The sequence below is a fragment of the Accipiter gentilis genome, chromosome 10 (assembly GCF_929443795.1).
Source record: "Accipiter gentilis chromosome 10, bAccGen1.1, whole genome shotgun sequence".
Classification (NCBI taxonomy): Eukaryota; Metazoa; Chordata; class Aves; order Accipitriformes; family Accipitridae; genus Astur; species Astur gentilis.
Genome location: NC_064889.1, coordinates 5,308,540 through 5,327,725, shown reverse-complemented (window position 1 = coordinate 5,327,725; position 19,186 = coordinate 5,308,540). Strand labels below are relative to the sequence as shown.

The 19,186-nt window shown below is 43.3% G+C and overlaps 1 protein-coding gene across 2 annotated transcripts in view; it reads left to right on the top strand.

The window, feature by feature from the left end:
• Positions 1-5,358: 5,358 nt before the first annotated feature.
• The window catches only part of UBE2Q2 (ubiquitin conjugating enzyme E2 Q2), a 54,182-nt gene continuing 40,354 nt past the window's right edge, over positions 5,359-19,186 (top strand). For both annotated transcript variants that reach the window (XM_049811948.1, XM_049811947.1), the window contains exon 1: positions 5,359-5,874. In XM_049811948.1, coding sequence (XP_049667905.1) covers positions 5,689-5,874 — 186 coding nt within the window. In that variant the 5' untranslated portion in view covers positions 5,359-5,688. The remainder of the gene's footprint in view (positions 5,875-19,186) is intronic.

The window sequence follows — 19,186 nt, the reverse complement described above, 5'->3', positions numbered from 1 at the left end:
TTAGTGTTTGTGCAGCACTTTAGACATTCTGTTGAGGGTTTGAACAGGGAGAGTACTGTCACAGGCACTGCTTTGTTCCCCAAAATCTAAACTTATCTATAAATAGTAATAAGAGTAATTGAGAAACCCTGGATGGTATGGTTGCTGAGATGCATTTGATTTGTTTTCCAGGCTAAGTGACATGGTGATGTCTGACTGTGCTTGCAGAATCTGAAACAATAACTCTGATGTGCCCAGTTCATCTCAGTGCCTGCCAACTCAGATGCCCTGTGCTGATATTTTAAATATAGACAAAGTTAACTATTTCGCTGCCTATCAAAATAGGAAAAAAGAAAGGGGATAAAGGAGCTGCACATTCAGTTGTGATTAAGATTGCTTCTCAGTACTGTGAGTACTTGACCTAGGGATCTGCCCATTTCCCTGCTTCCCCCTCCAGCCAAAAATGTATTTAGCAGGACTGAGCCTGGCATCTGACCTCTGCTCCTGTACATCCCTTTTAAGCTTCTGTGATGGCAAGGGAGGATAAGCTTGCTGAGCCCTATAAGGCTTATGACTCTGTGTGGTTCCCAAGGAAGGGGGTGCAAGTCTCAGGGAGTCCAGGGAAGGTGTGTTATTGTGCTCTGAACAGTGCTCCATGTAGCTACCTCTTCTCTCACTCAGCTGGGTTTGGAAAAAAGATATCATATTTTTCTTTTTTCTCTAGCTTGTTCTGTTATTTTATTAAATGGCATGCCTCAGATATGCCTGCATGGTTCCTTATTGCTTTCATAGATGTGCTTTTCATCTGTTTTTAAGAAGCTATGTAAGCCATAAAGGAGAACACTAGGCATGTTCCCTCACCGTGCTTTTTAAAGTACGCTCAAGGAGTTTGGTTTCTGATGTGTTAGTACAGTGGATTCTAATCCCCATCTGCAGCATTGCAAGACTGTGATTAACATGTCTTTGCTTTCCTGTGGCACCTTTCTGCTAATAAATTAATTCCCACAACTTTCATGTGGAACAAAAATATATCATTAACTCTGCTTTGCAGACACTATTCAGCTTTTGACTGTTCTGAAATATACACTGTTCAGTAGTATGTATAAATATAGCCAGGACTACAAATCCACAAACAGTAATTGAAATCTTCACCAAAAGGTTATTGCTGTTTCCTGTATAGGATTACAAACCCTCTTCAGTGGCTGTGTAAAAACACCCTAAAGAAGGGACCTATCTGACTCCATTGCTGACAGCCACAGGAATGGACTTGGAAGGACTACAACTGAAAACTACTCTCTGACCATCCTGGGTAAAGCCATGCTACTTTTTAATTTTTTTTTTTTTTTTTTTAAATGTTAAAGTCATGGCCATAGAATTTGAGTGCCTCCAGACACCGCCCTGAGCCCTATCCCTGAACATCTGGGCAACAGTACCACTATTTGTCCAAAGCTGCTCTGGGATAGGTTGGTTTTGAAATGCCATTCCTTAACTGTTAAAGCCTTTAGAAGTAAAACAGGTATTTGTGGGACTAAGCAATCCCATGTCCACTGCATGCTGTGCTTCTTGAAACTGCGTTCTCCAGCCATTTCATCAGCTTTTATGCACTGATGTATGTTTTTTTTTCTAAAATGCTTTGAAAGTGGCTTCATTGTTGAAGCAATGACTTCTGTGATGCTGTGAGCTCAGAAGCTGATGTGAAAGCCTGGCTTTGGTGAGCGAGACGGTTTGGATTGCATCTTGGAAAAGCGGGATCCTCTTGAATAATTCTGCCTTTGCCCAAGGTTTCAAGTAAGGTTCCTGCCTTATCATTCTCCTTATGGATATCAGGTATTATTTCTCTTTTCTAGTCTCAGGTTCTGCTACTACCTGTGAAAAAGCTTAAGTGCCTGGTTTACCCCAGGATCCGCTATTATCAAACTGCATCATCCATCACTAAAACCAATTTACACTCCCTCCCATCTCATTAACTTTATCCTTTTCTTTCTCCTTCTACCAAGGTTCAGGGTTACCAAAGATCCGGGCCTTCCTTATTTCTAAAATGGCAGTTCCTTCTTTGGCATCTGCCATTTCTCTCAGGAAATTGACATCAGAATTAAACAGAAAGACCCTTTCTAAGGGCTAGGCTGTAAATGAGAGAAGTGAGGTCAAAAACCAAAACCATAAACTATTCTCAGGGAAACAAATCAATCCTCTGCTAGGCACAAACACTCAACTGAACATACAGGAGCTTCACTCAGGGGTAAAGCTGGAAGTACAGCAGACCTGGAAAAGGCATTCACAGGAAGAAAAGGACTAATGTAAACAGAAATTCATCTGTGCTCTGGAACATGCTTTCTTTAAGCCCCAAACAACTCTTGCTTTCATCAAAGCCCACCCACCCTACATCTTTGTTCATTTCCTTCTTAATGGCTCGTCCTGAACTCACCTTTTCTTCAGTTCCCTTTGCCCCTTGCTGTCAGCTTTCTGTCTCACCAGGGACATGCCTAGCTGATATGTTGGAGACAGGACTGGCAGTAAATGCTAATGGGAAAGAAAATTTTGGTCTAAACTGTTTGCCTTCTTTTTTTCTTGCTGGTTCTACCCAAGAAAGTGATGAGGAATCTGCTCTTTTGTCTGATGGTTTCAGTTGAGGACTCTTACAAAACTTGCTATATTTCAATGAAAGGGAGGTAAAAGAAACAAAGAAGGTTATGAAGGTATGTTATCTTCATAACAGAGAGGTTTGGCCAAAGTTCAGATCCCTGGAAGCGGAAATCTAGCTGTATGATAGATAGAGAGAGGTTCCATGATGTTGAAGATGTACACGCAGGAAGAAAGGTAGAAAAAAAATGGTGTTTACGGGCAATATAGATCAAGGGAACTTAAGATCATCTGTAATTACTAGAATCTGATACAATGCTTCTGAGGGTCTTTACCAGGATTAAAATCGTTTATGACACAGAGATGTCAGGTCTTCCTCTGTGTGCATTCATTTTGGTCTTTGGGAGACTCAGGATTTCCTGAGTCATCTTGTGACCAACGTGAGATTCATGTCAAAGCCCTATGGCAAGTCCCTGAAGGAAGGAACAGGAATGAGTCAGACATGACGAACAACTCTTTACACCTCTGAAGCAGCCTCTGTATTCCAGAGAGCGACGCAGCCCCAATGTGTTCTCAAGGTCTTATCACAGAAATGAATTTACAGGCAACGTCGCAGCTTGCACAATGCCTACTAAATACAGAGAAGCGCACTAGAATTTAGAGGAGTGGTGGCTGTGCAGCTGCATGTTGCTTCTTGAAGCCTGCAACAAAAAGGCAGACTGAAAGAGCTGAGGAAAGTTCTAGACCAGACTTAAACAGTGTTTGGCTTGCAGGACACGCTTGGCTGATTAAGCAATTTGTCTGGCCTGTCGGATGGTCGGGAGACACCATGATGTTTGGATCACTGGGTGCCTGAGAGAGGTTCTCATGCCTTCCACCAGCTTGCCAGCTAGTGCAGGTGAGGCATCCCCCCCAGCCAGCACATACGCACTTCTCGGCTGTGCAGCTGCCAAAAAAGGTGGGCTGTCACAGCCAGTGCAGAGGAGAGGGAAGGCAGATGGGAAGACAAGGAGAATGGAAGACCGGAGGTAGTGATAGAGGCAGTTCTGGTAAGGTATGACGAAACGTGCAGTTTGAACTTGCTAAGCCTACCCACCTATCTGCTGCAGCGAGGCATTCTAGGCCAAAATCCTATCATATGAGGGAAATGGGGCTGAGTCATCAAATTCATTCCGCTGCTCTTTCATGCATCACATCATCTAACACCTGACAGTCTGATTTGTTTAGTTTTGTCTCTGGTGTTCCCATAGAAATGCGCTTCCAGGCCCTCCCTTTCTAATAGGTATAGTCATCATTTTCTGCTGTTTGTTTATAGCTAATTCGCCCTTATACTTAAACCTTTCCTTATCTCTCAAAGGTCTTCACCTTGCCTGTTGATGCATTGACAGACAACAGTCATATATCCACTCTGTCTTCACTTTGCAGGCCATACCGTCTGAGGCAACACACAGTTCAGCCCTTCTAGGAAAGCTGAGTTGCACACACGGTATAACAGGAGTCTTTCAAATGATACCTGAAGAAAACAGGTCTTTTAACTCTGGACTTTCTGGTATCTTTCATTCAGAGTATTTAACCAGTGTCAATCCTTCCTGGCTTCTTTTGTAGCAAAGTGTGTTCTTTGCAGCTCTCTTTGCTGGAGGGATAGGAGATTTCAAGCCCGCAAATCAGTAAGACTTCCATATGTTTGGAGTTGGGCATGTGCATAACTGTTTTTCTGGATCAAGATTAGAATTCTCACCACTTGACAAGATTCAGCTTGTGGTTTGTGAAGTGCTGCCAGCTTCTCTGGAATTGAAGATTTATATAAAATATCAATGTAAAAAAAAAAAAAAAAGAGGCAATTACTTATTCCAGGTTTGTGTGTATGCGTGTGTGTACTGCATTAATTAAAAGCTGGTTGGGAAACACGAAGGACGCTCTGCGACAATAGCGACATTACCTCTATCACAGTAACCTCTTTATGCTATGCGAGAGCTGATCTGTGTCCCAAAGATCTGTCAACTGTCTAGAGACAAAACCGAGATGGAAGGGGACAAATAAAGGTACAGAGATGATTTTTCCAGTGTCAGGAAGGTGGCAGAAATGGAGGCAGCACCTCTTGGTCCCTGGATGTAGCGAGTACTCACTTTACTCTGCTTTCATGCTTCCTGGTGCTTTTTCTTGGGGGTGAAACGTTGTATAAACGATTACAGGGGAACTTAAATGCGACACTGAACACTTTTCCTCGGCCTTTCCTCGGCAGATGAGGCTGCTTTCCAGCCTGCAGAGATCAACACCAGGTTCTGTTCGTACCGATCCGTCCGAAGTGTCGGGGCAGGAATTCCCGGTTTATGTCGGCGGACGTCTAGGAGTCCTGGAGGACTGACAAGGACTCCGAGATGACAAGCGCAAAACCCAAGCTGCAGTTTTTCCTCGGCAAAATAAAAGCGCGGTGAGGAAGGCGGACCGCGTTCCCTTCGGCGGGGCTGAGCAGCAGAAGAGAAGGGAGAAACACGGGTAAGGAGCAGGTCCCCGCGTTTCGGCACCCGGCTGGCCGGGAGCAGGGTTGGGGCGGAGGGCTCCCAGCCGGGGCCAGCAGAAGGGGCAGCGCCCGGGCAGGGGTTGGGGCAGGCGGGCGGGCGGGCAGCGCGGGGGCGGTCGCGGCGCTGACCGAGGGCGCTGGGGCGGTCGCGGGGAAGGCGGGCGGCGGCACCGGGAGGGAGGAGCGGGGGGCCGGCCCGGCCCTGCCGTGCGTGTGTCCCGGGAGCGGGGCCGGCCTAGCGGGAGGAGGGCAGGGCGAGGGCGGGGCGGCTGGCGGGCCTGGCCCAGCCCGCCGGGGAGGAAGGGGAAGGGTAGAGAAGGGAAGGGGGAGCGGGCTGCGCTGTTGCCCTTTTAAGCGAGCGAGTGGGTGCAGGAGGCTGGTACAAAGGGGGCTGCCGCCGCGCTCGCTGTCCGCCCCCCCCACCCCACCCCCCCCTCGCCGGCTGGGGCTGCCCCGGCCCCCCCTCCGCCCTCCCGCCATCTTCCGCCCCGCAGGCGCGGCCGGGGCCAGGGTCGGGCCGGGCTGAGGCGGAGGGAGGCGGCGGCAGCGGCAGCAGCAGCGAGAGCGGGCTGAGGCGGCGCAGGCCCGGGCCCGGAGATGAGGCCAGGATGTCGGTGTCAGGGCTCAAGGCCGAGCTGAAGTTCCTCGAGTCCATCTTCGACAAGGACCACGAGCGCTTCCGCATCGTCTCCTGGAAGCTGGACGAGCTCCACTGCCAGTTCGTGCTCCTGCCGCCGCCGCCGGGTTCCAGCCCGCAGCCGCCGCCGCCGCTCACCATCCACTGCAACATCACGGTGCGGGGGCCGGGGGCGGCGGGGGAGGGCCCGGGCACGGCCCGCCCTCGCCATTGTCTGCGGGGCGCGGGGAGGGGGCGCAGCCGCCGCCGCGGGGGTGACTCAGCACCGGGGGGGGGGGGACACGACGGGGACGGGACCGGGACCGGGGCCCCTCCGCCCGCCGCGGGGGGCCGGAGGGGGGCTGCCGAGGCGCCTGGGCCCGCTCCCCGCCCCCCCCCATGGCTCTGTGTTTCCTTCTCCCCCGTCTCCGCCGCCACCGTAACAAAAGTTAGGGAGCGGGCCCCCCCTCCGGCCTCGCCTCCCCGCCGAGGCGGGCGGGGGGGGCTCCTCCGGGGGAGCCGCGGCGGCGGGTGCGGGGGAAAGGACGAGGGCCGGTCCGCCGCCTGCCTCGGAGCCGGAACAAAGGGCGGCCGGGCCCGGGGCAGCGGGAAGAGAGTCCCCAGGCCGGCTCCCCGCCGCGGGGCCATCCCCCGGGGCAGCGGAAGGGCGACGGGGAGAGCGGAGGGGGGCCCTCTGTCCCTGCCTGCCTGCCTCCCCCCCCCCCCCCCTCCCCGCGTCCCTGCGGCCTCTCGGCGAGGCGGCCGGGAGCGTTTTCCTCCCTGCCCCGAGAGGTGGGAAGCCCGGGAGGGAGGCGGAGGGCGAGCGCTTTACTGAGTGCGCCACACCGCCGCGGCCTGGAGCCGGGCGGCCCGCCCTGACCCGGGCGGGGAAACGCCGCACGGGCGGGCCTGGGTGGCGGCGGGCCTTCCCCCGTGGGGGTCAGCCCCTGAGGCTGAGCGGCGGCGAGAAGGACGGGGAAACTTTTCGCTCTTGCCGTGGTGGAGGGATAAAACAGTGCCTCCGGTCTCCCGCCGAGTAGTTGTTCTGTCGTAGCGGTAGCGTTTAAACTTGTGGAGGGGGTACGAGCAGGCTCGTCGAATCTGAGGGGCTTCTACCCGCGGTTTGTTTTGGCGTTTCTCATTTCTGGCTTTGGGGTCTGGTGTCGTGTCGTCGTCCCCCGCCCTCGCCCCTTAAATTCGTTGGGGTTCGTTTGTTTGATTTAAACGAGTGAGAGGGAAGCAGAATAAAACGTTCAGTGTTGTGTGCCGTGGTGAAAATCCTCTGTGTTTTTAAAAGTTTAGGGCTTACGCTTGCCGAAGGATTTGAATATATCGGCATCTGCGAGTCGTCTACAGGGAAAGCACTGGAGGTTCATTTTTACTGCACTGGTTGTCGTTATAAACGAATTTAGATGCCGTATTGAGATTCAGCTTAAGACTATTGAAAAATTTTGGTTGGGTCAAAATAGGGTTAGTACATTTGGGTTTGAGGAAGGTAAGCTCTACAGCTTTTTTCATCTTCTGCCTGTAAAAGGGTGAAAGTTTCAAACATAATGTGGAGGCAGAAACATGCATGTAAGTGTAAATACTTGAGTACTGAAAGATGAAAATGTGCATGTGAACCCAGCAAATCTAATAATCTTGATCAGATCCTTACTTGCCTTAAAATAACTTTATGAAATTAAAGGAGACTTGTTAAGAGGATCTTTCAGGTTCCACAGTTAATTGTCATGAGAAATCAGTTTTGTGGTCATGGGACAGGTGTTTGTTTTAACAGACACTCGTATATACTTGTAAGATGTTCTATATGGTAAAATAAGCAAGATGCTTTGGTGTTCTTGTTTTTAGACAAGACCTAATGAGTGACTTCCTTTAAATGTTTATTTTTTTATTTTTATCTTTTTGTTCAGTAGAGAGCATTTCATTGCCGAGAAGTCTGGCTGTTTCTTTCCCTACAACATGATCTATTTAATCAGTCTCTCTCTAAAGAGTAAAATAAAAGGTTTGGTGATTGTGCACCCTCAGTTGCCAGTTGAATTCTTTGTCAAGTGACAGCTAACAGGGAAGCCAGTAGTAAGGCCTGAAGTTTTTGGTGCCTTGAAGTTGTGCTGTAGTGTATATCTACTTCTGAGGCTGCTTTTGTCATAGCTACTTTCGACAGTAATTCCTTCTTAACTTGCAAAGAAGTATGCCCATTTGTAGGCCTTTGGTTGAGGTGTGTCTGATTAAGCAAGAAATGGGCTTAGGTCACTCAGTCTTGGCATTTTTATGTATTAATGAGGAAACAGTGTCTGCAATCTGCTATTACAGTCACTTGCCCTAAAGGTCAAGAGGTCTTTGGCGTGCCATTAGAATTGTGGCACACAAACTGGCAAAAAGAACAGGAAAAGAGCTGTTTCAAACCTTAGAGCTGAGACTTCTGCTTTGAAAACAGGCTGTGTCCAGGCTTCCTGAAACTTCTGTTTCACAGTTGTCCGTGAGCAGCTCGGTACTTTCCAATGTTTGCTAATTTTTGGCTCTTTGAGGTAGGGGGCTATTTTCCCCATGTGTTAAAAATAAATGGGAGAGGGCAACCTGAGATACAGAGGTGGCTCTCTTGAAGCAAGTGGGCAGCAGGTGCCAGAGCCAAAAAGAGAAAGCTGACCTCTGGACTTCTGTCCTAGTTTTTTGACACAAGCGTTAGAACTCAAAGTATGACAAAAGTGATTTATTCTTCTTCCCCTCCCCTTCCCCTGAATTGATTCTCTTGGCTCTGACTCCTAATTCCCTCCAGGTCTTTTTCTGTAGGTACTGTAAACTAGAAGAGCATAAGTCTTGTTTACTGTGCTTCAGTGGATCTGCAGGTACTGTGGGAACTGGAACTTCAAATGGTGGTATTAGCAAGTAAAAGCTGGTAAGGCTATAAAGTTGTTGGTAAATATGTTTTCTTGGGGAGATTCACCCTCTGCATCAGAAGCTGCTATCAGAAGCTGCAGAAGTGCTCTAGATCTGTAGTGCAAATATGTAACTTTAGCTGTTTGCTTCTTTTAGCCAATTTAACCCCTACAATACTGATCAAGCCAGGATATTTCCCTTACTCGACAAGAGCTTACAGTAGATTGTGCGTTTGGATGCTCAAGAATTCTGTTAAGGGGAAGAGTAAGTACAAAGCTCAGTAATCACTTTTTTCTTTGTGGTTCTGTTTGGGTACCTCAATATTTTACCCAAAATGAAAGCTGTCTAGCAGTGTGTACAGATGCTAAAGTTACTGGATGGAGAAGAAAACTGCTAGGGAAGGAAGCTTCCAGTATCTTCTGCACTAAGTCTGAAAAGAGCCCCAATAACTAAGTTCCTCTGATCTTCACAATGGATCTCTTTCTTTTCTCCAGTCTAGAGAGAGAAGGCAGAGGAAAGAGGAAACGTTGTCCTGGAGAGCTGAGGGAGAATGTCTGCTTAGGAACTGTGTGGATCTCCACGAGTTTCCTAGACTAAATTCCACAGCTTGATTAGAAGCCTGCCCTGGAATTTCTCACTGAGATGATTTTCTGATTGTCTGCAGTATGAATTTGTAGAACTGTCAAAGTTAAGCATTTGCTGCAGCATCCTAGGAGTGGTCTACCTGTGATACTGAACAGTGCTTGAAATGAAAGCAAGATATATTTTACTCGGTAGCTCTTCTGTTTCATAAAGTGACAGGCAAGCTTTGTCAAAGTCTGTCCTTCATGATTTCTGGTAGTGACCCATATTGGAACTTAAATGGTTAATCAGATTATTTTAAAAGAGGCACTTCAGGGTGGAGTCATCCCTGTCAGAAACATTGCTGCTTATTCCTGAGAACTGTCTAATTATTGAACTTGTTCAGGCTGTGTACCTTCACATTCCCATTTTGTTATGCCAACAGCAGTGTCTCCATTCTGGAGTCTTCTGTTTTTCTCAGGTTTCCTTTTTATTTAACAGCAGTATTCCAATTAATCAAGTTCAATAAACCAGTGTCCTTTACAAAGTATTTGTATTTATCCTGGTCCTGTTCTGCATGTTTTTTGAAATGGTATCAAAACAGTGGCCTTACCTAGAGGAGCGTGTTTATCGATCGTGACTTTAGGTAAGTGTCTTTCCATGCAACTTGTAGTTTCAGTTTGGTACCTTATCACACTTTTGTCATAGTATTCCAAAGGGTATGTTAGAATTATTCTATCTTTTCCTTGTTATTGCACGAGAAAGGACTGATTTGGATTGCTGTAAGCATCTTATATTTTCTGTATAATCTCTTCAGAGAGAAACTGGATATTAATATCTCTCCACCTGTACACAAGACTACTGTTGGAATTCTGTGTCCTCAAGTAGCACTTGCAGGTAGAACGGGGTTTGCGCCACCTCTGAGTGGGAGCAGATTTTGCCCCAGACATATACTGGGCTCTGATGTGCAGTGGTATCCTTCATACATTAACAATTCCATTCAGCTGATATGGCTGACTCCAGTATACTCTTGCTTCTCTGTTGGAAAGAAGTATCTTCTGCTTTCACTGAAAAATACCCTGCTGCTAAATCGGACTTAGAAGCTGCTATGAAAGGCTTGAAAAGGTTGCTGTCTACAGATAACTGCAATTGATGGGAGAAGACTTTATTTTCCCTTCTAAACCAGAATCAATGAAAAGATACTACCTATGAAGCTTTTGACAAGTTGCGTATATACAGGAAGTGTATTAGAACACGCAATAGTTCTTCAAAGGTGTAGGACTTTGATATTAAAAGCACTTCTCGCTAATGCCTAGACAGCTGATAGCCTTTTAAAAAGGTTATTTGTACACAGAACTAACCATACAATGAATGAGGCGTTCAGTTCAAACCACAGATATTTTTTTAGATTACTAGACATTCTGTAGTGAGGTCAAGACCTTTGTCTTGCAGCATATGGATACTAGGAATAAAGAAAAGCACACACAGCTTTATCTTGACAATATGTACTTTCTAACTTGAATTCGACATACTTGGTGTTTTAAAAAAGGGCACTCAAGTAACTATTTTCAAATATATCTTAGGCAGTAGAAATTGAGAAGTTTAGTCGTTTTATTTAGCAAACCAAAATTAAGCAAACAAAAAAAAAAAATACTAGAGGAGTTAGGATTTTAACTTCTCTTTGTATGCCAAGTCTCTAATTGGAGAAAGAATATTGTAAAAAGGAGCAGGGGGAAAGTTTTGTGTCTGGAAGACATAAGACCTTACTTTCTGACACCACAGCTTAGTTGTGCTGTGTGTGAAAGGCTGTAACCAGTACTTCAGGACTTTGCAGGCAGTTGTTATGTCCCCTCCATAATGTATGAAGTGCTCCTGAAATATCCTTGAAAGCCACAATGGCGGGCTTCAAATATAAATACTAGCTTATGTTGAGGTTTTAATGTACAGGAAATTGCACTTATTTGAAATGGGTTACTCATGTGAGTTAATGATACAACAGTTTCTCAACTGGGACTGTTGTGGACCTCAAAAGAGGTCTCCCTGCACTTTGATAATTAAAAGAAGTTTTATAAAAAGAATTATATTCTTTTTACACAGCATGCTTCCTCATGTTAACTGTTCAGGAGGTTTTTGTAAAAGCCTGGAAGATACCTGGTAATTTTTGTATGTTTCTTCATCTTCACTACTTTTTCAGAGACTAACTTAAGAGTAGGGCTACTTTGTAACAGGGATTTGCTGGTATGTGATGGTTCGCTTTGATTTGTGTTGCCAGTGAGATTTACTTTGTGTCAAAAATTGGAGTAGTGGTAGTTGGCCTTGCCAGAGACCTTTCTTATGCTACAAGAAGCAAGAGAATGTACTGCTAATCTTGATTTTTTTTTTAATTTTTTTTTTCTTAGGGGGATGGGGGTAGAGGGGTGATGGGTGCAGGGCATGTTAAGATTTTGGCTTTTTTGTCAAAGCTTTTTATGAATGAAATGAGGAAAAAAAAAAAGGGACTAGTGTAGAAAGTGTGTTCTATTCTGGAAAATAAGGTTGCACTTCCAAATTCATTGTGGCAGTCTGCCTACAAAGGAACTTTGTAAAATCAGATGTTATTAATGGAGTTGATCAAAAGTTTGTTCCCAAAAAAGAATAACTTCATTCTGTCAGACTTATGCAGACTAGAATGACTCTGCAGGTGTTTTTTCTGTGTTATGCCAGGTGATACTGTATATTGATGACATGTCGATATTCCTCAACATGAATTAAAAATTGCGATTGCTAGGAAGAACAAAGTATGGTTGTCCTGTGCGCTCTATAATACTGCTGTTGCTTGCAGACCAGCAAAGGCTATGTGCCTTCTGAGGTGGCCAAAATTGAGTTTACTGGATTAAGGACCTGGCTGGCATGTAAAAATTCTTTACTGGGTTATTGTTAATCTGGATCATTTCCCGGTCTGGTTCACTGCATGGCTGCACAAAACAGCTGTACCGTCACAACAGAGGGCATAGGAATGAGTGAATGCTGGGGAAGACTGCTGAAGCCAGCATTGCCAACAGAAAGCTGCTTGCCAAGCGCTGGCTGAGTCTGCAGCAGCACTTGGGTTCGCTCCTGTGTGGAATATCCGAGCCGGCATCAGTCCAGTGGGCCTACGTGAGTGCCTGGTTTGTTACAGTTACAGCTAAAGAGAGACAACTGGACCAGACTAACTGGAAGTAGTTTGTTTGTTTACTTGTAAAATCAATTTCCTTTCAGGAGAATGGAAGATACAAAGATGGAGACAGTTCTTTAAATAGTTCTATTAAAAAAAAAAAAGACAGGGCAAAACTGGATAGGAACAATTGTTAGTAGAAGCTGATTAACAGAAATAACTACTATTTTAGTTATGCCTCAGTGTGGACTACTGTTCAGTACTGTCAGGTTGTTTGCTTTTATGTGGCTTTTGAAAGGTTATAAACCCCTGAATTCCTGCCTGAAGTTGTATGGGCTTTTTTCTTTTTGTTCTGTTTTTTTTCTTTAGACCATGAATGGTAATATGCCATTTTTAAGAGATGTGATAGTTTATGATTTAGTAAGCATTCCACTGTATTTCTTCAGCTGCAGGCTCTGTAGGAGAAGTGAAAATGACCTGTCACCAGCTGATAGAAGACAGCTGGAAAATTAAATGACTGATTATAGTAAGGAAAGGATATCTAACATTTAGATCTCATATCAGCCTGCCTGTATTCAGTACAGTTGAAGCTAATATGATCAGAATAGTTTTCAGTTGATCTTTGCTGGAAACAAGCATAGCAGTTAGTGTGTATTACTGATTTGTTGCTTCCAGCTGTGATCTTTAAGTGTGGTATTAAAATAATGACCTTACATGTTTTGTTTCTTTTTTGTTATCTCATGCATACAAGCCATCCTGGTGAATTAAGTACCGTAGAGCAGTTAGTGCGTGGTTTCTTGAGATTTAGTTTGGACTGTATTCTCCTTTCTCCCAGATCTCTAATTTTTTTAACCCCCCCTTGAGAGAGTTCCATACGGTTCAGATCTTGCAGTAGCTTCTTCAGTGTGTATTCAGAAAGGCAGAAATATAAGCTCTGTCAGAAGTTGTATAGTGGTATTAGAAAAAAAAATTGAAGTGTTCCTGTGCAGTGGTGTTCAAGATACCACAGGCTTCCTTGAATTTTTGAAGTAGGAAATAACTGTGGTAAGAGTGTGGTATTTTACTTATTAATGGTAAACATTGGTTGAACTCCATGGTACTGAAATTTTGTGTGTGGGGGACAAAGTTCCACCTAAATGGCTCTAATCTGAAGGCCAGTGACTTAAGCAGCAGTCAGGGCAGCTGCGTACGTGTTGCTCTGAGGGGAGAGCTTGGGAACCTGGTGGGTGGTGGCTGGAGTGGTACTCGGGTGTAAGAGCAGTAGAGCAGCAGGACCTCTGTTAGCAGTGGGTAAGAATGAAGAATCCTTGTGTCTGCAGATGTGTCTGGAGCACAGCAAGTTTGTAAAGAGAAAAGGCAGAAAAGAGGAAAGTTGTTCTCAGAGAGGGGGAAAAGGGCACAGTGCCTTTGATGGAAGAGGGGCTGAGTGATTTGAACACTTGAAAGATGTAAATTCCTGAAGATAAAGAGAATGAAGAGAACATGCTGGATTTCTGAGTGACAGCAGAAGTGACGTCAGGCTTTGCATTCTGTGGAGTAACTGTCTAAGTGATAAAGGCAAGAATAGGTCTGCTAGGAAACTTCTTTTTCAAGTTATGTCAGGGAGAGAGTGACATGTTGCAACTTATTTAAAACCACTTCTTCAGTTCTAGCCGTATTACAAGGCATTTCTTGCTACTCTGGCTTTGTGACACTAATGTTGATGATAACTTTCTGAATGTACTTGTCTGTATAGTTGCAGAAGTAGGTGATTAACTCTTGATGATTAGAACAAGTTGATAATTTGTTTCAAGTAACTGGACTTCCTTCAGGAATTTAGTCACATAAGATACAGTGCTGCTGGTAAAGAAAGAGTGTTGGAGAGACAGATTTGCAAAATAGCTTTCTCTTTAGCGCGTGTGTCTAGCTGCTTATTAGATAAACCATTGCCAGCTTGAGTGCATGTATAATGCACGCATTAAAGAAGAGAACCCTTGTGGCTGAGGGCTCTAAAACAACTATCCTCTGACAACTGTCAAGACAAGCGTACAAGCACACAGTGGGTTTTTTGTGTGTGAGGAGCAAGATAGGTTGATCCAGCTGCTGTGAGGTGCTATGGTAAAAATCTGGATTCTAGTCTCAGCTCTATAACCTGCTTCCTGATAAGTAAGTCGTTCTTCGGTGATGATGTGTTCTTTGCTCAATTTTCAGTGTGGATGATCTGTAACTTTGTTGCTGTTAATAGTATTGGCAAAGGAATGTTCCTTAGCTCACTTAACTGGGTTGGTCCTCAACAACAGTTTTCATTTTCAGAGACTACACACTGCTCTTTGAACAACTGTCACTTGCTTTGCTGTTAGCTAAATCATGCTTAGTTTTAACTTAAGAGTTGTGTTTGAGCAGCAGTACATTAACGTTAGGTGGATTTTACTTTGGGTCCATACAAAATGTTAAGAGTGTTTGTCTTTTCTGTGAATTTCTTTGAATGGATAGATGGCATGCTGCATTACGATGATGACCTGGAAAATAAAATGTTGCTTCACAGTGAAGATCAATAACTATGTTTTTATCAGAGAAGCGCCTTTTTTGCTTTTATGCTCAAAGTTTGTATTTTAATTCTGTGTAGTTGTGTTATACTGGATGACAAGTAGCCTGCTGCCTTCTATTTGGTAAGGGGAGTGGATGAGGTTGTGACAACTTATGAGAGAGTCTGATAAACCTATTTTTCCAACGGTAATGTGCATTTTCATGTACCAGAATAGGCAATTGGGACATTTTGTGTAGATTAAATAGTTCAAAGAGTGGCTGTAAAAACTTGACCATAAGGTGCGTGAGAACACCACATCTGCATTCACATTTGTGACCATTTGAAGTGATATTTTGTGCCTTTGCTACTTTGGTTTTATGTGTTTTGGCTTCTTCTAAGGTAATGATGTTTAAGCAGCAGGAGATTTAAATGTGTGTACCTAGATAGAGACATGGAAGTAAAACACAGAAGTATGTTAGATTATTTCACAAACTTTGAAATTACTGGCCTCTTGTATGTGCCTATTTGAAAGCAGCATTTGCTTAAGTCTTTTCCAGGATTTTTTTTTTCCTTAAAATGTTCTTTTCTGTCTTAGCTTTATCTAAAGTAAAAAAATTAAAAGATGCATAATAATTTCAAGATAATTTTACGGGCCTGGGTTGAACAAATGAATTTGTGCAGATGAAGCTGCAAATTACAGGCTTCTTGGGTTTTGGAACAATTTTCACACAAGTGAATTGCCATTGACATACTGTTCCTGTTCATACTTATGTACCTATGCTGTGGTCACCATCTTATGAATATTGGCACTTGCAGATGCTGCTCAATGCGTATATTGCAAAACGTGTTCCATAATCTAGGCTTTCAGTTCACTTAAACATGCTGTAGTCCGTGTGCACTTGAACAGAAGGTGGCTGTAGAAGGTGCAAAGTGGCAGACCATTGCATGTGTGTCTGTAAAAGCCTGATGTGGCAGGAGGGGAACTGCTTTGCTCTGCTCAAGAGGATGTCTGTTATGAAGACAAAAGTAATGTCCATAATCATTCTGTATTCTCTTTACAGAAACATTTCCTTGTGGTTACTTTTGTGGTAGCCTTCTGCAATCAGCAGAACTTGTTTGTACAGAGAACTGTATTTATTTTTGTTTGGGACAATTTCTGATTGTAGAATTAATTTTACAGGCACCTATAGAGTTGTGGTTTGTTACGGTCTTTTTGTTCCGTGAGGCACATGCCTTTGACCCTGCCTTCTCTAACATGGCTGTATTTAATAACATAAACAAATCTAAAACAAGATACTCTGCTACACTTGCCTCATTCCCTGGAGAGTGTGTGGGAGAGGAAACCCATGACCCTGTTAGTTGTGTTGTTTTAATACGCTCCTGAAGGTATTCAGTTCTGCAGTGATAAGCATATTAGCAGAACCTACACAGAGCAGGATTATGGGATTCTTTCACCTACCTCCTGTAAAGGTGCAGGATAATGAAGCTCTTGCCGTCTCCAGGGGTCTGACCAAAGCATGCTGCTTCATCTGGGATTGTCTTGTATAGGCTGTAGTTGTCAAGACAGTCATTAAACTTGAGGGGAGAATTGCAGTAATTTTCTATGTTTAAAAGAGATATATTTATTTTAGTCAGTTGAACTTGGTGTCTTGCCAAATATGAGTTGTAGTAAGTATTCTCACTGAACTGAGCATGTCAGGCTTTGACTTCAGGAAGAGTGTAAGAAAATTAAAGCTAATAGAAGCTTGCTTTCTGTGGTATAGAGACAGTTAAAGATCTCTGTTTAACTGAACTCCAGTGAATAAAAGACATTCTTCTGTTTATATGTATTGAGCAAGATAATAGTATGTTGTATACAATCTTAAAATTCGAAAGGAGAAGCAGGTTGAAAATTTCCCCTACTTCAGTAGAGGTGAGTAAAATTCACTTTGCTTTCTCCCTACCCCCAATATTAAATTTTATTTTTAAACACCCCCCACTGCCCCAGCATACACTTGTCTTGTAGAACTCTGGATCACCGAACTGTTAGGTTCTTCAAGAAATGACAGTTATTTCATATGTAAAAGTGCCAATTTTTACTTGAACTTGGAAATGTTAGAATATTGTAATATGTTCCATAACTCATTCAGTCTGTACAACAGAGCAAATGGTGATGTCTGGATGTTGAAAATACCAAGTTTTGGGGTTTCAGTAACTTGAGGTTTCTGGGAAATAGTTTTATTGAAGTTTCAAAAAACCTGAGTTGAAAGTGACCCTTCATGCTTTCTTCTTTAATGATTATAGAGAATGGGAGGGGAGGGCAGATGACAGTCTGCTGACTTTTAAAGGTTCTTAGTCTGTAGATTTCACGGGTACTCAAGTACCTAGTGGTAGAAAATGCTTACTTGCATCTTAAGCTGCCTTTGGAAAATTTGGCCACTAATAATGGGAAGCAGTGTGTAATCACAACTAATACTCTTTTAAGGAGATGTAAGTACTAGTGTCTTACGGTCATCAAGCTAAACTTTAGCTTTAAGAATATCTTCTCAATTCCTGATTTTTTTTTTGTTAGTATTAATTCTGGGTTTTTTTGTTTGTTTTCATCTAAAGGCAGGCTGACACAGGTGAAAAATTCATAAGTAGTGAATGATTGACTAACAGTTGCAAATAATATGTACTAAATTGTAGCTAATTGTGTAGTTTAATCTTCAGTATTTTTTTTTTGAATGTTCGTGTAGGATGTGTATATGATCCCTAACCAGTGGGACTTGATTTTATTTTTTAAAAAAAACTAATTCTGCTATTTAATTCAAATAAATTTGGTAGCATCAAGGTGTCTGCTGAGGGAAAGCCATCTATGATTTGAGATCAATTACTTGATGTGTGGTTATAGCTGCAAATGTATTTACCTTGAGAAGACTGCATTAGCCCTCTGAAATGTCTTCTTACATTAGGATTTACTTCATTACCAAGATTTGTGTGAGCTAGAATGGTCTCTTGCTGGCCTTCTCAAAGCAATTAAGCTGTTTAAAAGATCTGGAGTTTGACATTCTGTTGTTTGGAAGTAAAGGGGATGGACAAAAAATTTTGGGATTGAGAAGATAGAAGTGCTGTTATGAAAATCGGCTAAGTTTTAGTTGTAGTTGCTGTAAGAAGAACAGAACTAGGTTCTGTCGATGGAGATTTTGCAAAAACTTAGAAACAGAAAAGAAATAAAATTGGTTGAATTTTGTTCAGCCAGTATGGAGTTTAAAAGAAAAAAACACTTTTTCAATCTAAGATAATCTGGAAATTAAAGAAAATTAAGTACTGTCAGCATGTAATTGCAATTTTAAATCATAATGCTGAAGATGTGTATTTAAATGTGTTTTCCTACTATTTGGCCATGATAAAATGGCTGTGTTGTGTACAAGGAGATGTGTTTACTCTAGTACCTCATAGCAAAGTGTGTGTACAGGTTGTTCTAATCTTAGGAATGTGAGCAAGATGTGTTGTTTTAATTTAGGAACTTCACAATTTCAGCAATATTGGAGCAATTTAGAAATAGCTTGTTTAAAAGGCTCTTAATAACATCAAAATTGTGATGCTGTAGCCTTAGAGAACAGGGTAAAGATTATATAACATTGCAAGTAAAACAGCCTTATTGTTAAGGATGAGAAAGCTTAGATAGGATATACTTAGATGACAAATCTCTACCCAGGAAAAGCTGTCTTAATGTGTGTGTTCCTGGTATCTTCTGTCACTTTTTGCTTCTTTTTTTGGTAAGCAAAGTTGTTAGTAAAATGTAAGTAGACCCTCTTACAGAGGATGCAATGGAACGTCTGAACAGTGAGATTCTGCGTGTATTCTTCTAATATGCTGTGGTTTTCCAAAATGATTTGATAGGTTTTGAAATTGTTCGTGTCAGGAGTGCAGGGTTTTATTTTCTTTGTATTTTGTATGTTTATTAGTAGGCTAAATGATTTTTGCTGCATTCTGTTAGAGCAGCTACAGAAGCGTTCATGTTGACAGAGCTCCCAATCTGTCCTGGTGTTAATACAAAGACTCTCTAGAAGTGATGATCCCATGAATTGTAATTGTATCTGGGTTGGCTGTAAACATCCAGCCTTTGTCCTCAGGCCTCAGTACATGCTAGGTGTGATGTCATCTCAGTGTGTCATGTCTTACTGAGCAATTGCATTAGCTTTTCAAGCTGTATAGCATGCATTAGCTTGTGAAAGCTGCCCAAGCCTAAGCATTGTAGCCTTTGCCTATTGTGATGAATTTTTGCTTTTATTTGTAGAGAGCAAGAAAATGTCATGTTACATAAAAGATCTCAAGCACTTAATATGGGTGATACCTGTGCAGCTAAGCTAGATTATACAAAATCACTGTATGTCAGCTGTGGAGTGGAAGGCCCAAAATAATGTTGCGGTTTTTAGCCACTGAGAATTAATA